This window comes from Styela clava, chromosome 10, assembly GCF_964204865.1.
Source record: "Styela clava chromosome 10, kaStyClav1.hap1.2, whole genome shotgun sequence".
Classification (NCBI taxonomy): domain Eukaryota; kingdom Metazoa; phylum Chordata; class Ascidiacea; order Stolidobranchia; family Styelidae; genus Styela; species Styela clava.
In genome coordinates, this window is record NC_135259.1 from 19,564,883 (window position 1) to 19,588,292 (window position 23,410).

Genomic DNA, 23,410 nt, shown 5'->3' on the forward strand with positions numbered 1-23,410 from the left:
AAAATTTTTTTTTTGTATCATGCATAGCAATTTTTATAACTTATAACATTTTTCAGACCATCGTGACCTTTCAAACCCACATTTTTCGGCATCTGGGCAGATTCGCTGGCTGTTACCGTCTAACTTTGCAATTAGAATTTTAACCCTCCCCTTATTCGAAAATTTCTGTCTACACCCTTGTTCATTTGTAATCCGAAATGAAGTGTACGATAACAATTTTCTGTTTCTGTGCCACTGCTCTGTCTACTTTACTAAGTTTTTAATATTTTTGCCTTTTCCAATCTGTATTATTTTTTGTTGTTTACAATGAATTATTTTTAAAATGTACAAATTCTCCCAGTTTTCTCTAATCGAAAAATCAAGTTTTTAGATTCAATTGTTAATTTTTATCGAATTAACTTAAACTATTATAGGACACTTATCAGGCAAAATTATACCTATAAAATCAACTCCAATATTCATACTAGCTGGTTCTGCACTAACATTCTGAAAGTTTTATTAATTTATTTAGCATTGCTATTTTATCAGTTAAACTCACTGGATTAGTTTTCAAACCACAAAATTTGAGTGCGACTTAGCTGCCACATTTTATCGATAGGGCCTAATTAATACACTCCAAAGCAGTGGTTCCCAAGCTTTTATAGCTCGTGGCCTCCTTTCGGAGACTTTCAGTCCTCATTGCCCTCTGGTTATCATTCCAGTAATACACTGATTGTTCCAAATCCCATTAGGTTTTGTTCAAACAATTCATGCACAAAAAAAGCGAAAGTAACACAGCCTAAAACTTACCAACATCTATCCTGCTTATATAAAGTCACTTCATATAAGGTATTTGTCGTAAAATTTGGATCACTTGGCATTTGGAAAAAAAAGGTTGGAAATCACTGCCCTAGTACAAATCCTTGTCCTTTGAGGAGCCCATAGTGACTTCCTGTAAATCTATTACTTCCTGATTGGGTTCAAAGTTGAGTTTTGATCACCTATTTCGAATATATTATTCTCACTTGAGAAGCTATTTTTTGTCTTTTACAGGTTTTAAGCTTATGTTTTTAATAATAATAATTTTTTCGTTTTTTTTTTTCAAGTTTAAATTTAACTTAGTCATAAAAAAGAGAGATGCCGCGTTTCATTTGCGCCAGGTTCCAAGTGGACGGACGTATTGTTGTTATTCACGAGTGCTGGCTTGTCGGTGAAGGGCATTGTAGATGGCCTCAATCTGGCAACATTGAAGAATTAGTAAAAATGGGACAAAAACCAAAATCTGAATGGGGAGTTTGGGAAATTGATATTCTTGGTGGAGACGGTGAGTACTTGTTGGCGGAATTTGGTTGGTGGAACTCCCGTAGTATGTATACCAGGTTAGGGTTAGGCCTTGATTTTTTTCCAATTTTCCTTATTTTAGTTCTATTACGAGTTCGGGGACTGTCTGTGTTATCCAAGTGTATATACGACCAGCCCATAGGTTTCAGTCCTTTTACACAACTTGATGTAAAGTAGGCGAACAAAATTAGTTACCTCCATGTTGGTACACACACTTCTGGAGCGCCAAATTGACTAGTATCCTTTGATTAATACAACTATATATTATGCAGTCAGAACAGATATATTAGCTTACACAGCAACCATGCTGCAATCCTCAGAGGCAGGATCAAGCAGATACCAAATTAATGGAGAACAATAAAATCTTTACTTTTGTGTATGATCGTGTCCAATTAGTTGATGTGTAATATTGAGTGTCCTGTTTGCTCTATTTGCTGCTTAATTTGAGCTGCAAGGTGTCGCTGACTAGATGACTCTCTGAGTCTTTTCGCGACCCCACGTCAACTGCAACAAGCCGATATCCGTTTGTCATTTTGTTACATTATATTATTTATTCATTTTTCATATCACGCATTGTTTTTGCGTGAGGAAAATAAATATCTGAATCTGAAATGAACGGACTGAACATGCAGTGTTGCCAGAAATTAACAAAACAAAATAATACAATATTAACAATAATCCTTAAATTTTAGAGGATTATGATACCTGCTCCAGAAGAGCCTACAGCACCCAACAATCCTGGGGATCTCATTCAAAAGTTCCGAATTCCGTTCCTCAAGGTCCTGGCAGCATGACAACAATGTCTTCAGGGTAAAAAAAAAATTTTTTCTTTTAAACAGAGGAAAGCTGAGCCACGACCTCGCGCCAGGTTACCAATTTGGGCGCATGTTCACTAAACGCGGTATGTAGGCTAATTCTAGTTGGCGTGGCACAAACACCTGGGTACGCTATTCCAAAAAGGATGTCACTACGATGTCACAATCACATCATAAAGCTTGCCAAAAAAAGCTACGACCACCCTAAATGGCATCTCCACCGTAGAAAACGACATGCTAACGCCAGCGACCTCTCTCATATCGGATTGTTTAGACGAGAAAATGAGAGAAATAGCTTGCCTGATTTGGGGGTGATCGTCTGCTCGTTTTGGACGACAATCAGTATAGTATACTTTGACAGGCCTTATTTCGTCACTGTGACGTTGTAGTGACGTAATTTTTTGAAGACGTAGTCAGGTGGGGGTTAGAAATGACATATGTGAAAATGGTTATGCCAAGCCAACTAGAAGTACTTGACGGCGTTTAGTAAACTAGCCCCCCAATTTGGGACAGGTACGAGGGATCCTGAGGAGGGGAAAGCTAATAATGGCTTAATCATATGGGGTACCACCGCCTCTTGTGTTCTTGCTAATTCTAGGCAGCCATTGAAATACTTTATTATTTATTATCTCTGCCTACATTACAAATGTCTAACTGGCACACTTTTTTTTATCAGGATAGTGATTAGAAAGTAAAATGCACTATATATTTTGGGTGTTACATAATTTTGTCCCATTTTGTAATAAATAACAATTGTAAGTTAAAATAAATTTTTGGACACCCTGTATATGGGTTAACCTACAAATCGAAACCCAGGCCATTTGAAACATTGTATGTGTTCCGTTTTTTGAGTCAGGATATAACCTATATCCTTTTTTGTGAGGTTGATTGCTTATTATTGTTTAATACAGTCAGCCATACATTTTCACATACAAACTGAGTTATTAGATTTAAATCCAGGATCTGTAACCTGTGATGCTGTCACAGGCGAGTCTATCGCTTCAACCGCTAAGCCAGTGGTAAATTTAATCTTGCCGGCCTTATTTTGGATATTCACGTTCATTTCATGTATTTTCAACGTGTTTTTTTAATAAAGCTTATTTTGCCATACTATCTGTTATTTGTAGCTTATTGTTAGATAGTTATTTTTGAGGTGGGGCACGAGATATGACAAATTCTACAAAGGGAGTGCGGCTTAAAATGTTTGAGAACTATTACGCTAGGCCATTACACCCATATACCACCATTTTAGCTCTTTTAGACAATTTTTAACTCAGCCGGTATTTTCAGATATACCTACAGACCACTTTTGGATTTGGAGAAGAGTACCACAAGCACAACTTCATCTTCAACGACTTCAAATTCACGGAAACGTAAAGCGCCATCAGATTCCGAAATAAAAATAACATTGAAACGTCTAGAACATTCCATTTCAACTATAAATAGAAATTTATCTGGAAGACTAAGAGATATTGAAGATAAATTGAAACCTATTTTAAATGTGAGGAATTTAATTTGTACCTGAAAGTCTTTGTGAGTTGTTTTGCTCTCTATAAGCAGACACTGATATGTAATGATCTACTATTTTAAGTAAAATTAGAATTCTTCCAGTGTTCCAGTACCAAAAATAAAATTTGATTTCATATCTAAGGTTTTATTGCTGTATGATCTGCTTTTAAGTATAAGTTTATTTCGACTCCATAATCAGCAATAGACGATAAAAAAATAGATAAAAACAAAAGTAAAAGTAACTGATTATAGAATCGGGAAAGCGAACAAAACCTAGAGTAAGGTTTGAAACGTACAGATTTTAGATGGAAAGGTATTGATAAAAGAAGTAGTACGTGTTCGCTCACCCAAAGTATGCTCGAATTGGCCTAATGACTTCATGAAAATTGCATTTGATTTGATATAAATCAATGGTTTTCAAACTGCGGCCCACAGGCCAATCACAGACTGGGTAACGATTAATATGACCTGCTGAACTTGGGTAAAATAGTTAATCGTTCTAGATACCTTCAATTGTGTATATTCGTAACAAATCAATTATACCGGTAGCTTAATTATGCGTACCGGTATCGTCCCCTTCGCCCGCGAATATCCTTCCGCTTCTAATTTGCTCCTGGTCAATCAATTTTGGGACCCACTGATATAAATTAATTGCTTTCTAATTTTATCAAGTTTTTCCTATTTTTCCATCTATCCGGGCCTTTTATTTATAATTTTTTTTTATTAATATTCAGGATTCTTCATCAAATAACGGTGCACGAAGTCCACCCCCTGCAAGTCCCCCATATGTTCCGAAATATGACAGAGAGACAGGAAGACATTGTCATACTGTACTTCCTCCTGCTAATACTATGGAAGAACTAGATGAATGGCTCGATAATCAGGTGTGTTTTGATCTGGTCCAGGGGTGTGCAACCTGTGGGCCAAATACGACCCACAAGAAAAAATTGCGCGGCCCACGGTGAAGTGGCAATTCATGTATGTCATGAGATCAAGAACAAAATATTTGTGATTGCAACAACTAGAAAGACTATGTTAAATGAAGGTGTGGCCCGCGGATGGCCCTTCTGTACTAAAGGTTGCACATTCCTGGCCTTGCCAATGAAGCCAGAAAATGTTTTAACTTGAGTTGGAGCAGATGTTGTATTTTTACTTTTACATTATCTGTTTGCTTATGACAAATATTAGATTTTTTAGAGACTGTGTTGAAATTATTTCAAAAGCCACAAAAAAATTTCTTTGCTCCAAGATGCTGCGGATTGTTATATTGATGCAATGAGCCACTGATACACATAATTCATGTGTACAAAAATTCTCTTTATAATTCGTCTGTGAATCTTTACAGGACTGCTATGCAGTAGCGAAACGAGTTACTTGCACTGAATTACGAGCGACAGTTCGTGCCTTCATGAGAGCAGCCATGACCAAAAATCTGGCGAAAACGTTCAGTTGGAGCGGACTCGGAATGCGACGAATGAAAACAAAAACCAGTTTCAAAGATCACAAAGCTTTTAATTACTTAATTGGTGAGTCAGCGTTTTTTTGCTTGACTGAATGAGTCAGCTATTTTCCATTACTCAGGCAAATTTATAATATAAATAACAGTTGTTCTCAAACTTTCTAGGTCGCACCCCCTTTTCAGAATTTGTCAAGTCCTGCGCCACGCCACAAAAACAATTAACTCCTTCTATTCAAAAACACGTTGAAAATATGTGGATAGTACGTAAATATCCAAAATGAGGGAAATGTAAACATTTAAATTGAAGCGAGCAATATCTAATCTAATTTTGTTCTTAATTAGCCTCGCACTCCCTCACAAAATTTTCTATCCTCCACTTGTTGGGCGCGCCCCATCGTTCGAATACCACTGGCCTAGTCCCTTGCTTAGAGCTGAAGGAGTCGTGAATAAGTATCATATAAAAAAATGTATCTGAAAAGGCCTTCACGAGACTGTCTGTGTTAGCCAAGTGAATACACTATAGGTTTCAGTCCCTTTACACAACCATATTAGTACACATACTTCTGGTGCGCCAGATTTTGTGATGTCTTATTCCAATTGAAAGACAAAATTACTATTCACAGATGTCCTTCATGAGACACCATTTCGACACGCATCTCAGAGTGAGATTTCCGACGGAATAAAGAAGGTATTGGCTGGAGTCGGTGAGTGGGACGGAGGACGCGCAGCAAGATACTCTTCGTTCCCAACAATTGCGTTCTTCCCTTGAATAATATGAGATGAAATTTTTCTTGAAAATCATCTCGCTTGAAGGGAATCGAGAACAGATGGACGTGGACTCTTACATACTTATAATTTCCATCAAGATGATTGTCAGTTACGGCTTCCTCCACCGACCTTGAATCTGAAACAAATAACTGGATAACCAACTACCGACACTGTCTCATTTCCATCAAGTTACTTGTCGGTTACGACTCCCATCACCATGAATCTGAAACAAATAACTGCGTAACTGATCGAATACTTGACGTGGACTGGTGACCGGATGAAAAGCCGTTGTTCGTGATATGATTAAACTGTCTTATTTCCATCAAGTTACTAGTCGGTTCGGCTTCTCTCATGATAAATGTCCATGAATCTGAAACAAATAACTGACTAATTAATTCCATACCAGAAAGGGACTGATAAACGGACCTGCGGCCATGATTTCCCATATGATTAAACGAACCTACTGAAGTATGCGCACCGAGATGGCGCACAACCTGAACTCAGGTTGTGTACAAGGTCATGTTTCAGGTTGTGCGACATCTTGGTGCGCATACTTCAGGAGTACCGACTAAACTGTCATATCAGCTTTCTGCTCCCCCAGGAATCAGGATAAATATAAAAAATCAAATCTTGATTTATAGACAAGTATTGATGGCAAGTATGCAACCTCAAAAATTTAAATTAGGGAGACGTTTGAACTAAAAGACTCCTGCTGATATTCTTTGGACCGATAGAACATTAGGTAAAGCATTGTTAGGTCTCAGTGGCCTCTTCTACAGGACATGGTTTGGAGCGGAAAGTGTGAATAACCGTTGTATAGAAAGAAAGAACATTTAATAAGCTATATCAGGGGTGAGCAAATACTTTCCTGAGTTGGCCAGTCCAGTCAGTTCATGACAAGTACGAGTCTTCATTTAGTTGAATTTAGTCAGAGTTTTTTTGCTGAATGGCCTTTAACCTCATAGGTTTTAACGGTTTGATGGGGATATTTAACTTTTATTTTGCTCATCACTGACGCTGTTCTTCATATTATGTTATTTAATTTCTAATTTTCATTTTCTTTTTTTTAAGCTGTACATGTTCTGCTGCTTTACTCTTTCTGTTTTATGATTTTTAGTTAAAACTTTTAATTGTTTTAGCAATTATTATAAAATTATGAGGACAATGCACAAATATTTCGGTGATTTAATTTATTCTTCCTCTACCCTCAAGTCCATGTATCCGAAAACAAATGACTGGCTAACTAATCCCATACCTGACTTGGACTGGTAACCGGAAGAGAGGTCGTGGTTTGCCATATGATTTAGCTTATGTCATCGTCTTACCTTTCCCCCAGGATAAATATGTAAATCCTGTATACGACACAAAGATCATTAATTGTGCTGAAAATATTACCAGACAAGCATGACGAAATAAAAAAGTGTTCACCTTCAATTAAAATGAAACATCAAAATTTTGGGGTTTAAATTTCAGATCCCGCATAGCTCTGAAGAAATTTAATAACCCTCGATGGACACCCCCTTCAATCTCCCATCTTCAAGTCAAAAATTTATTTAACACTTACCGCTTGTGTTCAATTGCGCGTGCACCCAAGGGATTTTTTTCTCTAACGAATCCAGCAACAATTTGGCAAATCGATCTACATGTATAATTCTCACTCAATGAATTATATTTTATTGTTTTTCTCTATGTGCCTGATTTATGAAATGATTTTTTTTTAAACTATTCTTGAACCATCATGATTATTCACCCTTGTTAAATTGATCGACTTTTACAAGACTATGATATAGGGATGTTTAAACTATTCTTGAACCATCATGATTATTTAACTTTTCCTACAATTTAAAGTCAATGATTCATCTTTGAGTCAAGTTTCGGATCTTTCTATTTGACATTAGCTTGTTGGATAGTTGCTCATGATATGATATTGTGAAAAACATTCCCTGATATTTTATCTGAATGTCGTAATGGGCTGAATGTCATAAGCATTTGAGTGAATACAAAAATAAACATGAATTATATGGTTCTATTCAATATAATGGCCCTCTTGGTTCTTCATTCTGAAATTTACTCAACTGTTTGTGAAATTCCAAGCCAGCATCAACTACTTTGCATACAAGGCGGCCGTTTAAAAACAGAAACCGCGAATTTATTGATTACTCTTACGAATACGAAGACAATTTATTTAACACTTGAACTCATTTGTGAATGATTTCTCAAAAAATTATGTTCTTTCTAGTATATGTTCCTAATGACCTGAGTTTTGGGACGCCCTGCCTGGAATTTTCAAATGTGGGTGTTCTGAAATTTCTTATTGCCAAGTTAGACAGTAACAGCTATCTGGTCCCGTCAGTATTTTTGACCAGCGCTCCCTCTCCTCCTGCATACACCCCTGCCGTGTAGTTGTACTCTTTCAATATCTATGTGACAATTTTAGTCTTTAAAAATTACTGAATGCATATAATAATTCTATATATGAAAACATTTTTTAGCATATACTTGGGGTAGCAAATAATTTGCACACTGGCCATGGGTTCGACTTTTCAACTTTTGATGGTCGGTATCATTCTATGCGCCAACTAAATTGGTGAACTAACTGTTCCCTATACCCGTTTTGGACTACCTACTGGATGAGGGGCCATGGTGGTCCACCATATGATTCAGCTGTTTACAAACTCTTCCATACCTTGGAACCATGAAAACTAAACTGGTAGAGTAACTTTTCTCATATCCAATCTGTATTTGCATATGACTTGGTTGTTTGCCATAAGACTATTAATCTTATGTAATATTGGTTTTTCTATCCCTGTTGTTTTTTATTCAGTAATTGTTTAGGTATCTTTTGCTCATATAATACGTATGTGAGGGCCAAAACAATATATGGTATAGATAAATTCCCTTTGCAATTTTTAAAACATTTTGGGACTTTATGGACATCCTATATATGAAATTTCATCTAGTTTGGTTTAGCTCACAAGTTACAATGCTTCTGAAATGATTTGCTATTTCTCAACTTTCCTCTCATTGGTATAAAGATGAAAATCTATCATGTGGCAATATGAAAATCTGCCACTCATTTATTTTTCTGTGTTTTTCTTTGACAAACATCATGTTTCAATTTCTTTTATTGTTTTTTTGTTTTTATTCTATTATTAGACTAGTCTAGTTAATGTATCAATTGAGGGATGCCACATTATATCTGTGTTAGATTCCAAGTTGATGGGCGAATTGTAGTTGTCAATGAATGTTGGCTGGTGGGTGAATCCCATTGTAGATGGCCTCAATCTGGCAACATTGAAGAAATGGTGAAAATTGGAGCGAAGCCAAAATCTGAATGGGGTGTTTGGGAGATTGATATTCTAGGCGGAGATGGTAAGTTTGTACTGTGTTTGTATTGTAATATTGTAGTTAGGGGACTTCAACTCGAAGGGAAAATCTTCAAAAAGCTTTCAATTTCTGGACTTCTGAAAATTTTTCTTGAAACACTTGTGAATATTGCTTGAAACTATGATTAGCTTCCAGCTTGAATAGAGCTTGTTTCTTTGTAATAATTTCGAATGAAAAATTTATTAAAATTTTAACACTCGTGGTTTTGTCCAAAAACTTTTGAACTTTATTTTTATGTCGTTTTTAAAATGGATGCTGCGTTGAACACAGGACTAGGCCAGCTGACAAATGGATATTTCAATTTTCATCTAGCTTCGCCCATAATAAAACTTTGAAGTTTAGTTCAGGCTTTGAATTAAATTTTCTCAATATCTACCTTTTGTTCTATCAAGCTTCGTTCTTCATAAGGATTATTTTCTTATGCACTTGAATTATACATCTGTCTTAATAATGTTATCTTTTCAAATTTTTGATTAAGTCTTTTTGAAGATGTAGCTTCAATCCTATTGAAGACCAGAGTTTCAGCCTTTATGCATCATAACTATGTCTAGTTTCTTCAAGATGTTTTCTCAATCTTAGTTTTCCAGTATTTATCATACCAGGCTAACTAATTAATGGGTTTAGCTGTGAAATTATTGGCTTATCGTTGCAGATGACTATGAGACCTGTGCAAGGCGAGCATACAGCACCCAACAATCATGGGGAGCCCATCATAAAGCACCAACTTATACAATTGATAAAGATGCTTTGGCTCCCACAATCACTCCCTTGTCATCACAGAATCTCAGGTAATGTGGAAGTAATATGCCTCCTTCACTCGTACATTCTAGTGCGTTTGGTTAAAGCAGTGCTTTTCAACCTTTTACTACCTGGGTCGTTTCACAAGTTTTTTAGAGACTGCGAAATTGGCTCGAGTCGTGGCCAAATTCCTGATTAAAATTACCCAAAATGCTTTTCTGGTCTGGTGTGGTTTACATTACCATACGAATCGAATATCATAAATTTGAATAATTTGCGTTTGGTTCATAAGATAAATCCTAGTTACAACCTTAGTTTATAAATGGGTAGAGCGCTTTTTTTCAGTTCCTGCCATTTAAAACAGTTGAAACCAAAGCCAAGGCACCTATCTTGTTAAAAACTGCTGGGGCGCATCAACACTTTTTTTTCAATTGCGGGGCACCTTCTCAATCCTGATTTTCAGTGAGCAGTGATCATTAATGCCAGCATAATCTTATTCTTTGCTAGCACCAGACCAGTGTTTTCTCAATGTTCCATGATCTCTGAAAAACCACCAAAAACTTTGCAAAAAATCTGAAAAACCACCTAAAATCCTTCCGAATAATCAACATTTTTGGTCACCTACTTTTCTGTAGAAATACCTAGTTTTTCTCATGTTAGTGCATTTCTGTCAGGTATTTTATGCGCTGAATTTACGAAAGCAAAAGAATGAATGCATTTACAGACAAAGAACCTCACAGATCCAAATTTCAATAATGTACTTGTCTTTAGCGCTGCCTACCGACCGCACACAGAGATGGTGAAAGAGACGACGCCAGCAACAACGACGGCAAGTACAACCTCAACATCGAATCCACGGAAACGGAAAGCTACATCTGATGCAGAAATCAAAAAAACATTGAAACGATTGGAAGAATCGATCTCAACTATCAATAAAAATTTGAACGGAAGACTCAAAGATATTGAAGACAAACTGAGACCTATTTTGACTATTGTAAGATTTACCTTAAATGAGTTTTTCTGGAACATAGCTGGATAGTCCTTTATTGTCCTTATTATTGTAGGTGTTTTATCGGTACTTCTGTAGTGTGTGGCTAGGGTTAGGCCATAATTTTATTCCGATTATCCTTATTTTAGTTCTATTCTATAGGTTCTATAGCAGTGGTTCTTAAAGTATGGGTCGCGACCCAAACATGGGTCGCGGAAGGTTTAAAAATGGGTTGCGACAAGGTCGTCAATGCAAGGGCAATCTAAGAGGAGAAGGACGAATTTTCAGCTTTCCCAATGTTTCAATTTAGCTTTTAAACTCTGGGGTATTTGCAAATAATGAAATATAAAATTTCATTCACGGAAAGAACTGTCTTGAGCTCATTGTTACATCACAATTCTGATATGCCAGTCACGTGTATTATTTTTATGGTATCGGTAACCATGCACGTCGCTTGTCGTTGTGTTGACCGCGTGGAATGTCGTCTTAGTGGATTAAAATAACCAAAAATGGGTGTCTTTTTGGTAATGTAAATTGTAATAGACGACGCAATAAAAAAGCTCGCTTCTCGACATTAGATTATTCAATATCTAGAGAAAATGTGACTTCATCTCGAGGCACCATTTACCGCGAACGAAGCAGTGTGTGCACATTTGATGAGTAAAAAGTTGTATATTGCGAGAGATACCGAAGGCCAGCTAGGATGTCGTGTTTGCGACGGACAGCGGACGCCTTTTCTGCTACAATTCGCGACAAGGCACTTGTGCGAGCGAGGATATTTGGCACTGACGGTTATCAAAACTAAGCTCGCAATCGCCTCGATACCCGTGACAACTTGCGTATTGCGTTAAGTAAAATAGAGCTGTGTATTGAAGATATAATGAAAAGGAAATTTCAGTTTCATCAATCTCACTGAGTCAATGGACTGTTTCTAATAAATAGTTGTCTGTATTTGAGTCAAACTGTACTAACATTAAAAACACATTTTGCGTTATTTAGGATTGGGTCGCGAGTATTCATAAAACTCAGATTTGGGTCGCGCTCGAAAAAGTTTAAGAACCACTGTTCTATAGGTTCAGGGACTTCTGTGTTAGCCAAGTGAATATACCTCCTGCCCATAGGTTTCAGTCCATTTACACAACTTGATGTAAAGTAGGCAAACAAGATTAGTTACCTCCATATTGGTACACACACTTCTGGAGCGCCGAATATTGTAGGCATACTTCATCACTCTGAACGAGCAATATAGACAGTAACAAAATCTTTATAGTTGCCAGTTTTTGAGACATTTTCAGTCCCCGGTTTTATCAGTACTTTCTGCTTCTAATAAAACCGTTAGCCTGCTTTTGGACACTCCGTGTTAACTGGAATTCATTTCTAAGTATATCTAACAAGTATAAATCGTTTTCCCAGGATCCACTGCCAGAGAGAAGCCCTAGTCCATCATACAGTCCTAAGTTTGAAAAACATTCCCATGTTGTTCTCCCTCCATGCAACTCCTTAGAAGAATTGAATGAATGGCTGGATAATCAGGTTAGTGGTCTTGATTTTCTAATAAGGCTGAATTTGGTGCTCCCGAAGTATGTACACCAAGATGGCGCACAACCTGAACCCCAACCTGGTACACATACTGTGTTTATAATGTGCGCCATCTTGGTGCACATACTTCGGGAGCTCCCTGAATTTTACATTTTTTCACAGATCTTGTATTTTCATAATTACGAAAATCAGACTCTCAATTTTTAACTCTTCAGAATTTTATGCTCGAAATTTAGGCTTTTTCATATCGCATAGTTTTTTGTTTTCAAAATTTTGTTTTCTCATGAAGTATCTTTACATCCTGCTGCACAACAAAATACATTAGTGACAACGGCAAGTGTTTAAAAGGGCCACACTAAAGGAAATTTGAAATACATAAATTTTACTGCACCAATAATTTACCAAAAAGACACTGAGTTGCAAGGGTAACAATTTTTTTTATTTTGGAAAAAGGAATGAGCCTGCTTTCTTATTTTGTTTGAATCAGGTTATTACAATATAAATCTTATTCAGGAGTCAGGACATCTAAGCTTGTGTGGAGCTAGGTACTATAAATTTAAATATTCTCCTGCGTTCACCAGTCCATGTTGGGAATGGGATTAGTTTGCCAGTTATTTGTTTTCAAATGCTTGAACTCTATGGTAGATGATAGTGGATAGAAGTCCAGCATTCCGCTTGTACATAATTATTCCTGTATGGGATTCTAACCTGCGAACTCACGCATGGTAATCAGAGGTGTTGTAGAGAGGCGAGAGCGTATTCCTAACGCCTAGCACGTTGCGTCACACCGTTGAGCCTTTATCCTCTTATTCAGGACATCTATGCTTGTGCGAAGAGAGTAACTTGTGTTCAATTACGAGCGACTGTACGTACATTTGTTCGAACGGCAATGACCAAAACCCTCGCTAAAACATTCAGTTGGAGTGGACTCGGAATACGAAGATTAAAAACAAAAACTTGTTTCAAAGATCACAAAGTCTTCAATTATCTTATCGGTAAGTTGATGTCTGTTTGTTGTCTATTCAGACCAGCGGTTCCTATCGAAGAGACCGAAAAATATAGAAATAATCAGAAATAATTTCACTCAGAGACTCTTTGTTTTTGAATGGGAGCCTCTGATTGCTGTCAGTTTTTATTCTTTATTTTAATTATGCATCAACTTACAGATGTTCTTCATGAGACTCCGCACAGACATGCAACATCAAGTGAAATAGCTGATGCAATTAAAAAAGTTCTTGTTGGCGTCGGAGATTGGGACGTTCGGAGAAGTCAACGATACGGCTCTTCCTTCCCTTCAATCGCTTTCTTTCCTTGATTGATAAACTTAAAGGGGGAGTTTTGTGAAAAATGATAGCCTGCTACAAGTGGCCAATATTGCCTATTTTCCCAAGTGTCGATGGGAACATTTTACTACAGTGGTTCATGCAATAGTCTAGTCCAGTGGTTCTCAAACTTTTCAAGTCACGACCCCTTTTAGAATTTGTGGAGTGACGCTCCAGCCTCAAAAATAACTAGCTAACACTGATAGTAAGGCGGAAGTACCGTATGTTTTATTGAAAAAAAAAACAGTTTGAAAAACATGGGTGGAATAGCAAACAATAAAGATATTTAAATATTCAAAATATGACCAGCAAGATCAAATCTAACAAATATTTTTATTTTTAATTAGCTTCACCCCCCTCAAAAATTGTGTACGCCCCCCTCGTGTGGCGCGCCCCGCTGTTTGAAAACCACTGGTCTACTAGATGTATCTGTTTTCAAGTATTGATTATTTTAGGACAGGGTTTTTCAAACTGGGGGTTCCAACCCCCCAGTAGGGTGCACAAAAAGGCTCAATGGAGGTCGCATTATGCTGACGCTTTCGAAGTATGTGCACCAAGATGGCGCACAACCTGAACCCTAACCTGGTACACATACTATGTTCAGGTTGTGCGCCATCTTGGTGCACATACTTCTGGAGGTCCATTTTTGTGCAAAGTTTAGACTTCTTTTATCAATATTGAAAGTCTGTGATTCGAACTCCAGAAAATTCAGATTTTTGACTTCCCTGACAACTTTGACTCCCTCGAAAACCTGCTAAACTCCAATAGCAGCTTGAAATGGCAATAAAAAGTTGTCTTGCTTATTGACTCACCATATTTTTGCAATTGAGATGACTCATCAATTTCTTTATAGGATGACTTATCAAATTCTTTGTAAGCAGCTCATTTCTTCCTTTAGAATTTAGAAATAAAATTTTTGAATGAATTTGTGTACAATTGAGGGTACTCCTGTCCTGTAGTATGTGAACCAAGATGGCGGACAAAGGAATGTAGTATGTGTACCAGGTTAGGGTTAGGCTATAACTTCAGGAACAAATACTACAGGAGTCACATGGCTAGTCCCCGAACTTGTAATAGAACTAAAATAAGTAAAATTGGAATAAAATTATGGCCTGATAGTTATACTAACATTATACACATTCTACGTTCCGGTGTCCGCCATCTTGGTTCACATACTTCAGGAGTATCAAATCTTCTTGACCATTAATTATGTTTTTTCACTTTTATCTCCATATTTTTAGTGTATTTTTTCATATTTCTGTATTTTAATGTTTTTTTTTCGAGTATTTAGCCTAGAATAGGCCTTTTATCCTGATTTCAGTCTCAAATTTAAAATCTTGAGTTTTTCCGCAAAAGGTGCTTTGAATTGTTCGTATCCGTCATTAATTCATTCTTTCACATGCCAAAGTACAAATGCATTTCAGTGTGAAGGAAGGTGTGATACACCAGTGATGGTTGTCTTATATATCGATTTGTTTGGATAGCATCTTTCTCATACACATATCACTACTAATTTTATTTTCCTGTTTTAAATCATGTCTTATACGGTCGCTAGAAAAACAAAAAATTTGTTTTTTTAAAGGCGTATGTTATATTCCACTTACAGATGCTCAAAATGTTGCCCGCGTACGTCAGAGGAGTGTCTTAACCTAGAAGTCCTAGGGTTTCAATGGGTAATTTGCAGGATATTGTTTTAACTCCACCTATACACATTTTATTTGTGTTCTCATTTGACTCATTTCCTGCCTTTTTAGCGACTACCATGTTTGCTATTGTCACATTATTGCATTCAGTGGCTCGTAAAATTTTGTGATTTACAGCCCTCGCCAAAAACATTTTAATTACTCTCTGGCTCCCCTGCACTCAGGGGCACGGTGAATTTTTCTGCTGCCTAGGCGAGTTTCTGGTACTAATGCCCCTTTTTACAAAAATAATTCGAGGGATAAACAGACAAACTATTCTGTTGCCCAGGGCGAGTTCCTGATACCCTACCCTTATTCCAACTTCAAAAACAATTTGTGTGATACAAAGATTATAAATGTTGTTATACATGAGAATGGATATATATTGAAGGTCAAGTAAGAGTGAAATGTTTGTATTAATTATTAAATCATCAAATTGAGCAACAAACTCACGTGTATGAGATCAAACTCATTTATCAGCCGTCCACATACAACATGCTGCCAAATCATCAAATTAGGCAACGAGAATATCAGTCAGAGACCGAAGACTTGTCGTTCGAAAGTTAGGGGATCCCCCAAAACAGCGCTCTTATTCCATAGTGACATATTGTGTCCCATCACTAATTAATTAATAACTATACTTATAATAATATACTTATAATTATACGACATAATTCATCCAAAATCAATAGGCTTCTGGTCCGACATATGATGAATGCACATGCAAAATCTGGAGCAAATGCAATCTTGCTTTCGTTAGATATCGCTCGCATCTAACAGACAGACAGACAAATACCTATGCATCCTACAATGTGCTTCCTCTATGGAGGCCCCTGCACTACAATGAAGAAATTCTCAACTTTGTTTTATTACAATATATTTGATAATCTATGTTAAAAATACTTTTTACAATGTATTTGAAGTAGTGGATTATATGATTTCGATAGTCATGTTTTTTTCTAAAATCTGACGTACTCAATGACTCTGTCACAAGTCAATCAGAGTTATTTTAGCTCCAACATTAAAGTTCTTGGAGGGTACTTGCGAAGTATGTGAACCAAGATGGCGGACACCAGAATGTAGTATGTGTACCAGGTTAGGGTTCGGACATACTTTTATTCTGATTTTTTGAAATTAAGGCCTAAGCCTAACCCGGTACACATGCTACGTCCCGGTGACCGCCATCTTGATCTACATACTTCGGGAATACCAAAATGACGAGTTGTGAGGGACTAATTTCTCCGTCATCGGGTCTACAATATCTTTGAAGTACATGGAAACTATATAGATTCCACCTTTACAGAAAAGAATTTGAAAAGGAGGTATGCCCTGATTTCTCTTTGATTGTTGATATTAATAAATCTAATCTGTTGTTACATTATCTTGTGAAATCTTTATTTATTGCCAAATTTTCTTTTTCAAATTATCATGTTACATTATCTGTCTTATCTTACGTTATCAGTAGGATTTTACTTAAACATGGTACATTGAATTTTTTAAGATTTTTGGATACAGTAATGAGTAGATTCTGTAAGAGTAGATATGTCAAGTTTTATCGCTCATCAGTAGCACATTTAAAAAGATGTTCTTGTTCTTTTCCAATCAAACAGTAATTACTTATCTTTCTGGAATTTGTAATGATTGATCAGTGTAATATGAAAATGTTGTATTATTGCAAGAGTGATTACTAACTTTTGTCGCTCACTAACACACAATTCTTATGGACCTCCTGAAGTATGCGCACCGAGATGGCGCACAACCTGAACTCAGGCTGTGTACCAGGTTCAGGTTGTGCGACATCTTGGTGCACATACTTCAGGAGTACCATTTTTATATTATAGTGTATTTTAAGACTTTTGCATTTTTGTTGCCTAAAAATCTTTGGCCCATTAGTTTTTATGCAAATGAAAACTACAAGAAAACAAACAACTCTTTCGCAAAAAAAGACACTTGCAAAGAGAGTATCAGCATTCAGTGCTCCAACAATAAAAAATTCAACCATTATCACTCAAATGAAAGCAATTTTTTCTAGTAATTTTTAAATGGTTTGTGGCCTGAAATTGTTCTTGTGGCCCAGTAGTGGGCCATTGCCCACTGGTGAAGAATCGGTGGCATAGAGCAAGTCTCTGTACAAGCGGGTGCTGATAAAAGTAAAGTCACTGACATTTGAAAAGGGCACCATTCTTGCAGTTCCAGTTTGGTGGTATTCTCCACCAGGTGCTCAGACGCACTGAAAGAGAAATTAAGATTCCATTAGAACATCGGTTCCCAAAGTTGTTTGTTTGTGCGGTGCTAAATTATCCGTGTAATCATTACGAAAGAAAAAAACATGGCTCACTCACACAAACAAACAAAATGCTGCTTTCGAATAAAACTTAATTTTGTGATCACCAATGTGTACTTTATGCCTTTTAAAATTTGTAAATGTGTAGACCTGAAGAAAAAAGGGTCTAGTGCGTCGAGGCGTACCGTTCGGGAACCACTGCATTAGGAAACCTAAATTTCTAGAACTTATTAACAACTCTGTACATTTATTGTATTTTTTTATTCATTGATTTTGTTATATTGCTTCACATTCAAGCTAACTTTTTCCTAATAGCTTTTACATTTGATTACGTGCTCTTAACCTGTAAAGTAACATTATTTTGTTTTTTCTTCAGATTTTTATTTTAAACTAGACTCGATAGGGTATTGTAACTCTAGGATGCCACATTTTATCTGTGTTAGATTTCAAGTTGATGGGCGAATTGTTGTTGTCCATGAATCATGGCTGGTTGGTGAAGCCCATTGTAGATGGCCACAATCTGGCAGCATTGAAGAAATGGTGAAATTAATGACAAAACCCAAATCTGAATGGGGGGTTTGGGAAATTGATATTTTGGGGGGAGACGGTAAGTGACTTGTTGTTTAGGATAGGGTTTACATATTTATCTTGTAGAGAAGAAAGTTGATAAGTCGGCATAATCATATGGTTTTTAGTTTTTCCCACTGGGTTCCATGATGGAAACGAGAGAGTTTCTTTAGCAATAACGTTTGGTGTATCATGACCTTCAACTGATAAGTATAAGGAGTGCATACTACGGTAATCGTACTGGGCGATAGTTGCCCCGCTATATAAGTATATATAAATATACATTTGTGAAACTAAACGTTTTAGGGCTCAAGGATAGTCAGGAACCAAAATATGGAAAGCTCATAACATCATGTATAAATGTTAGTGACAGTCTCACCTTTTAATATTTTTCAGATGATTATGAAACTTGTGCAAGAAGAGCGTACAGTACGCAACAATCTTGGGGAGGGGTAATCCCCAAACCAACATGTACAACAGTGCCACCACCCCCTCCCACGTCAATTACCCCGCAGCCTGCACCATCTGATGTTCGATATGCAATGGATTATATCAATGAACTAGGAAGAAGGTAACCTTTCAACTCTAACCTTTAAACCCAGTGTTTTTGAGATAATATTTATGTTTTTTGTTCTGAGGAAGTAATTTGAATTATTTATAATTTTGCTTTACACAAGACATGTGTATAAATAAATAGGGTGTTGTGTTCCGAAGGAAAAGAATCTATATTTTGCAAAGTATAGTCCAACCAAGTAAGCGAGGTTTTTGGTAGTTAAATTGGGCAGGCAAATGTCGAACAAGAAGATAGGAGGAATAGAATTCACAAACTTATCCCGGGGATAGGGGGAAAGTCGCTATAACAGCTTAATCATATTATGGTGAACCATGGCCTCTCGTCCGGTCACCAGTCCATGTCGGGTATGGGATTAGTTAGCCAGTTATTTGTTTCAGATGCATAGACTTAATGGTGGAGGAAGCTGTAACCGACCAGCGATTTTATAAACCACCCAGTAGGTTACCGTACCGCATATTCCTTTCGGGGGATAGATTATAAAATATTTTGTTTTGCTCTACTTGTCCTGATCATATATTAAATGCATCAATCATTCTAACTGAGCTGAGTGACTTGCGGGCCGCACTAACATTAAACTTTCATACCATGGCGGAGGCCGCAAACTATCGTCCTGCGGGCCGCAATTGGGCCACGAGTTTGAGACCCCTGCCCCACGGGATTCGACCTTGCGGACCTACGCAGGTTAATCAGAGGTGTGATGGCGAGCGTATTTCTAACGCTTAGCACAATGCGCCACACCGCTGAGTCAACATTACAGTTATACCAAGCTATAGTGGCTCCTTACCTCTGTTTGGAACAAAATTCTCTGAGCATCTTTTTTTTATTTCAAGGAACTCTGATATACCTCGGGAGTCACTGACCCCAATTCCAGCTCCACCGAACCCCAAGAAAAAGAAAACGTCAACAACAACTTCAGATCATGAGAAGAGCAGCGCTGAAATAAAAGCCACCTTGGCAAGACTTGAGGAATCTGTGTCGATAATAAACATAAATTTATCGCTTCGATTAAAAACGATCGAAGATAAATTGAAACCACTGCTTGAAGGGGTGAGTATGCTATAAAACAGGGGTGTGCAACCTGCGGCCCAAAATGGACCTCCTGAAGTATGCGCACCAAGATGGCGCATACCCTGAACTCAGGTTGTGTACCAGGTAGGGTTCAGGTTATGTGACATCTGAGTACGCATACTTCAAGAGCACTGAAAAAATTGTGCGTACGGAGAAATGCCAATTTTGAATTGTGTGCGCTAGTGCTCTTGTCATGAGATTAATAACAATATTTTCGGGCCTGCGATGGACAAAGGTGTGGCAGTTTCATCCAGTTATTTGTATTTGGCCCTTCTGTATTAGAGGTCGCTCACCCCTGTCATAAACTATGCTTGTTTGACACCGCCTGTCTCAGATAAGGCATGTAATGATTTTCATAATGATTTTTTGGGGCATCAATCCAGTCAACAATTTGGCTATTGTATCTTCGGAAACAGAAAAAACTTATTAAGGTTCAGAAAACTAAATTTGGCTCTCCAGAAGTGTGTGTACCAATATGGAGGTAACTAATTTTGTTCGCCTACTTTACATCAAGTTGAATAAATGGACTGAAACCTATGGGCAGGAGGTGTGTTCACTTGGCTAACACAGACAGTCCCCGAACTCGTAATAATCTAAAATACGGAAAATTGGAATAAAATTATGGCCTAATCCTAACCTGGTACAAACACTTCGAGAGTACTCTAAACTTTGAAAAAAAAACAGAAGATTTTAAAATATTTTTGTGTTGTTTTCATCAGGAGAATGCATCATCAAATGCAGGCAAAAGAAGTCCTCCTCATGAACGTCAATCACTCACTGTGTTGCCTCCTGCTACCACTATGGGAGAACTCGATGAATGGCTGGATAATCAGGTGAGCGATTGCATACATGGATGCTGTGGCTTCATGAACTAATCCCAACTTAATGTAAATAGCCATGACTGCTGTTTCTGGAAAGATTTACACCGACTCCAAATACTGTGCTGTTTAAAATACGCTTCCTGATTGACAATTATATTTATCAGTCTCGGGTTAAGTTCAGCTTTTAACAAACCCAATTTTGACAGCATAGCTCAGATGCATTCTCTGTTTTGGCTCTTACTTTGTGAAGTTTGAAAATTTGTTTCCATAAAACTCCACAGCCTAATTCCAAGGCATTCTTTTTCCAGAACGCATTTGTAGTATCGAAACGAGTATCATGTACGCAACTCCAACTATGAACCACTATAAGATAAATTCTTTAACTTCCAACACCAAATTTTGACTGCCAAAAACTGTCTAATTTATTTTTTTGCTCCAACTTCCAATTCAATAAAACAAACAACCTCGACTCCACAGCTGTATAATTGCAGTTCATTCTCTTTCCAGTATCGAAACGAGTATCATGTATGCAACTCCAAACACTAAGCCATTAAAAAAAATTTATACTTCAACTTCCAAAACCAAATTTTGACTGCAAAACTTTGTCTAATTTTCTTCTTTGGCTCCAACTTCCAATTTGAATAAAATTTAACAAACTTGACTCCACAGCTCAGCTTAGCCCTAATAAGTCCAGTTCTTCTCTTTCAGAACATATTTGCAGTATCAAAACGAGTATCCTGTACGCAACTACGAGCAACCGTTCGAATGTTTGTTAAAACTGTGATGAAGAAAAGTCTTGCAAAAACGTTCAGTTGGAGCGGACTAGGGAATAGAAGATTGAGGACAAAAACAAGCTTCAAAGATCATAAAATATTTAATTTTCTTATTGGTGAGTGTTCTGTTGAAGCATTTCTAATAAGTTTAGTTTGATGGCCCCAACTAAGTAAGTGTTCAACCAAACCAATCATTCAGATGCACCAATTTGGACATGTTGGCCTATGTTGGCCAGCAATCATCTCGCACATAGGTATCCTGTACGGGATTTGAACCTGCGAAGCTATGCGGAGTAATAAGAGGTGTGGAGGCGAAAGTATTTCTTCAGCCTGCCACATCGTCAAGCGAACCTTTTTTTCTGAATGGATTAAATGGTATATTTTTATCATGAAGAGCGAATGTGGATGGGCACAGATCCAATCAATCTCGAGCAGAAACTTGCTTATGTATCTTTCCGTTAGTGGTAAATACTTTTAACTTCAATCTTCAGACCTTGTATCAGGACGTAGGCTCTTATTTCAGTTTAAAACTAAAACTGAAGAAACTAATGAACAAAATTTCTAGGAATCATCAAAAGTCACAACTAATAAACCTGCATATTTTTGTACAATGAATTTTCATTAAATAATAATAACTTTTATTTTAGACGTACTTCATGAGACCCAACATAGACATTCATCAGAAGCAGAGATTGCAGATTCGATAAAGAAAGTTCTGGCGGGTGTAGGAGATTGGGATGGGGGTCGCACTGCAAGATTCTCATCTTACCCCACTATTGCGTTCTTCCCTTGAGAGGCAAAAGAGAGGAAAGGGAAAACATTTAAGGGGTGAGAAACCGAAATTCTGTATTTGGTGTATTCCTGGAAAACGAGATTTTATTTTTATTTTTTTGGGGGGGGGAGGGGGGCATAAAAATAAAAACCCTGTCTTAAAGCATGTTATCTTTACATTTAAGGAGTGAGTGGTAAAAGACAGAGTTCAGGATTTTTTTTTTTTCAAGTTCAATTTTTTTTACCCAGGGTCATGAAACAGCAACCCAATTTTAGCAGTTGTTATCATCCCACTTCATTGAATGATGGTGAAAGTACTACTTGTCAATTAATGGCCACTTGAAGTCTTTATCATATTTGACCATGGAAAAGGGAAGCTGATAAGGCATATTACATTAAGTATGATAGGAGTATATTACCTGAAACACACTGATTCGTACAATCAATCGATTCGTGAGGTACAGTCATATAGGGTCTCCCAAACTGGGGGTCGTAACCCGTTTTGGGGGTGCAACAAATTTTAGGGGTCGCAAAATATCTATTGTACTGTTTCAGACTTCCGATTTCAAACACAATTAATAAAACTAGTGCAAAACGTAAATCTCAGGATACAATATAAGACAATACATAAGATCAAAGAAGCTCCGCTCCCACATACAACCCGAATTAACAGGGGTAGCAGAAAATTTTAATATATTGTGAGGGGTCTTGCGCTTGAAAGTTTGAGAGCCCTGATATAAGAGATGCAATAAATATTTCAAACATGTGAACAAAGCCAGCATGTACTTATTCTTCAGATCGATGTCCATCCCAGTAAATGGTGTTGCCAGAAATGCTACAGCTCAGAAGAAAGCAAGGATTCTGCTCCAACCAACGACAGTGCTGGTCTCTCCAACCAAGAAAAGTTGTGAACGAACACAAAGCTTGTGCTAATAATCATGTCTAAACAGCTTCAATTCTTCAGAAATTTTGAAAATCTATTTTGAGTTGTAAAAATATATAATAAGCAGGATTGTTTTTTTTTC

The 23,410-nt window shown here is 37.2% G+C and overlaps 2 protein-coding genes across 4 annotated transcripts; both read left to right on the top strand.

Annotated features, from left to right (window-relative positions):
* Positions 1–43: 43 nt before the first annotated feature.
* Positions 44–9,028, top strand: LOC120337624 (uncharacterized). Its single transcript, XM_039405483.2, has 6 exons — positions 44–1,303; positions 2,013–2,130; positions 3,426–3,636; positions 4,379–4,528; positions 4,990–5,170; positions 5,727–9,028. Exons 1-6 carry the CDS (start codon positions 1,117–1,119, stop codon positions 5,870–5,872), a joined length of 993 nt encoding a protein of 330 aa, XP_039261417.1. The 5' UTR covers positions 44–1,116; the 3' UTR covers positions 5,873–9,028.
* Positions 9,029–9,050: 22 nt separating this feature from the next.
* Positions 9,051–23,410, top strand: LOC120337623 (uncharacterized). Of its 3 annotated transcripts, none has more exons than XM_039405481.2 (7): positions 9,051–9,243; positions 18,775–18,949; positions 19,783–19,999; positions 20,740–20,853; positions 21,550–21,730; positions 22,262–22,442; positions 23,183–23,410. In XM_039405481.2, exons 1-6 carry the CDS (start codon positions 9,057–9,059, stop codon positions 22,405–22,407), a joined length of 1,020 nt encoding a protein of 339 aa, XP_039261415.2. In that variant the 5' UTR covers positions 9,051–9,056; the 3' UTR covers positions 22,408–22,442; positions 23,183–23,410. The 3 variants fall into 3 exon arrangements, with proteins under 3 accessions (XP_039261415.2, XP_039261416.1, XP_077973124.1); XM_078116998.1 differs by lacking the exon at positions 9,051–9,243 and adding an exon at positions 16,714–18,418; XM_039405482.2 differs by lacking the exons at positions 18,775–18,949; positions 19,783–19,999; positions 20,740–20,853; ... (1 more) ...; positions 22,262–22,442; positions 23,183–23,410 and adding exons at positions 9,911–10,046; positions 10,768–10,990; positions 12,398–12,517; positions 13,338–13,518; positions 13,690–18,188.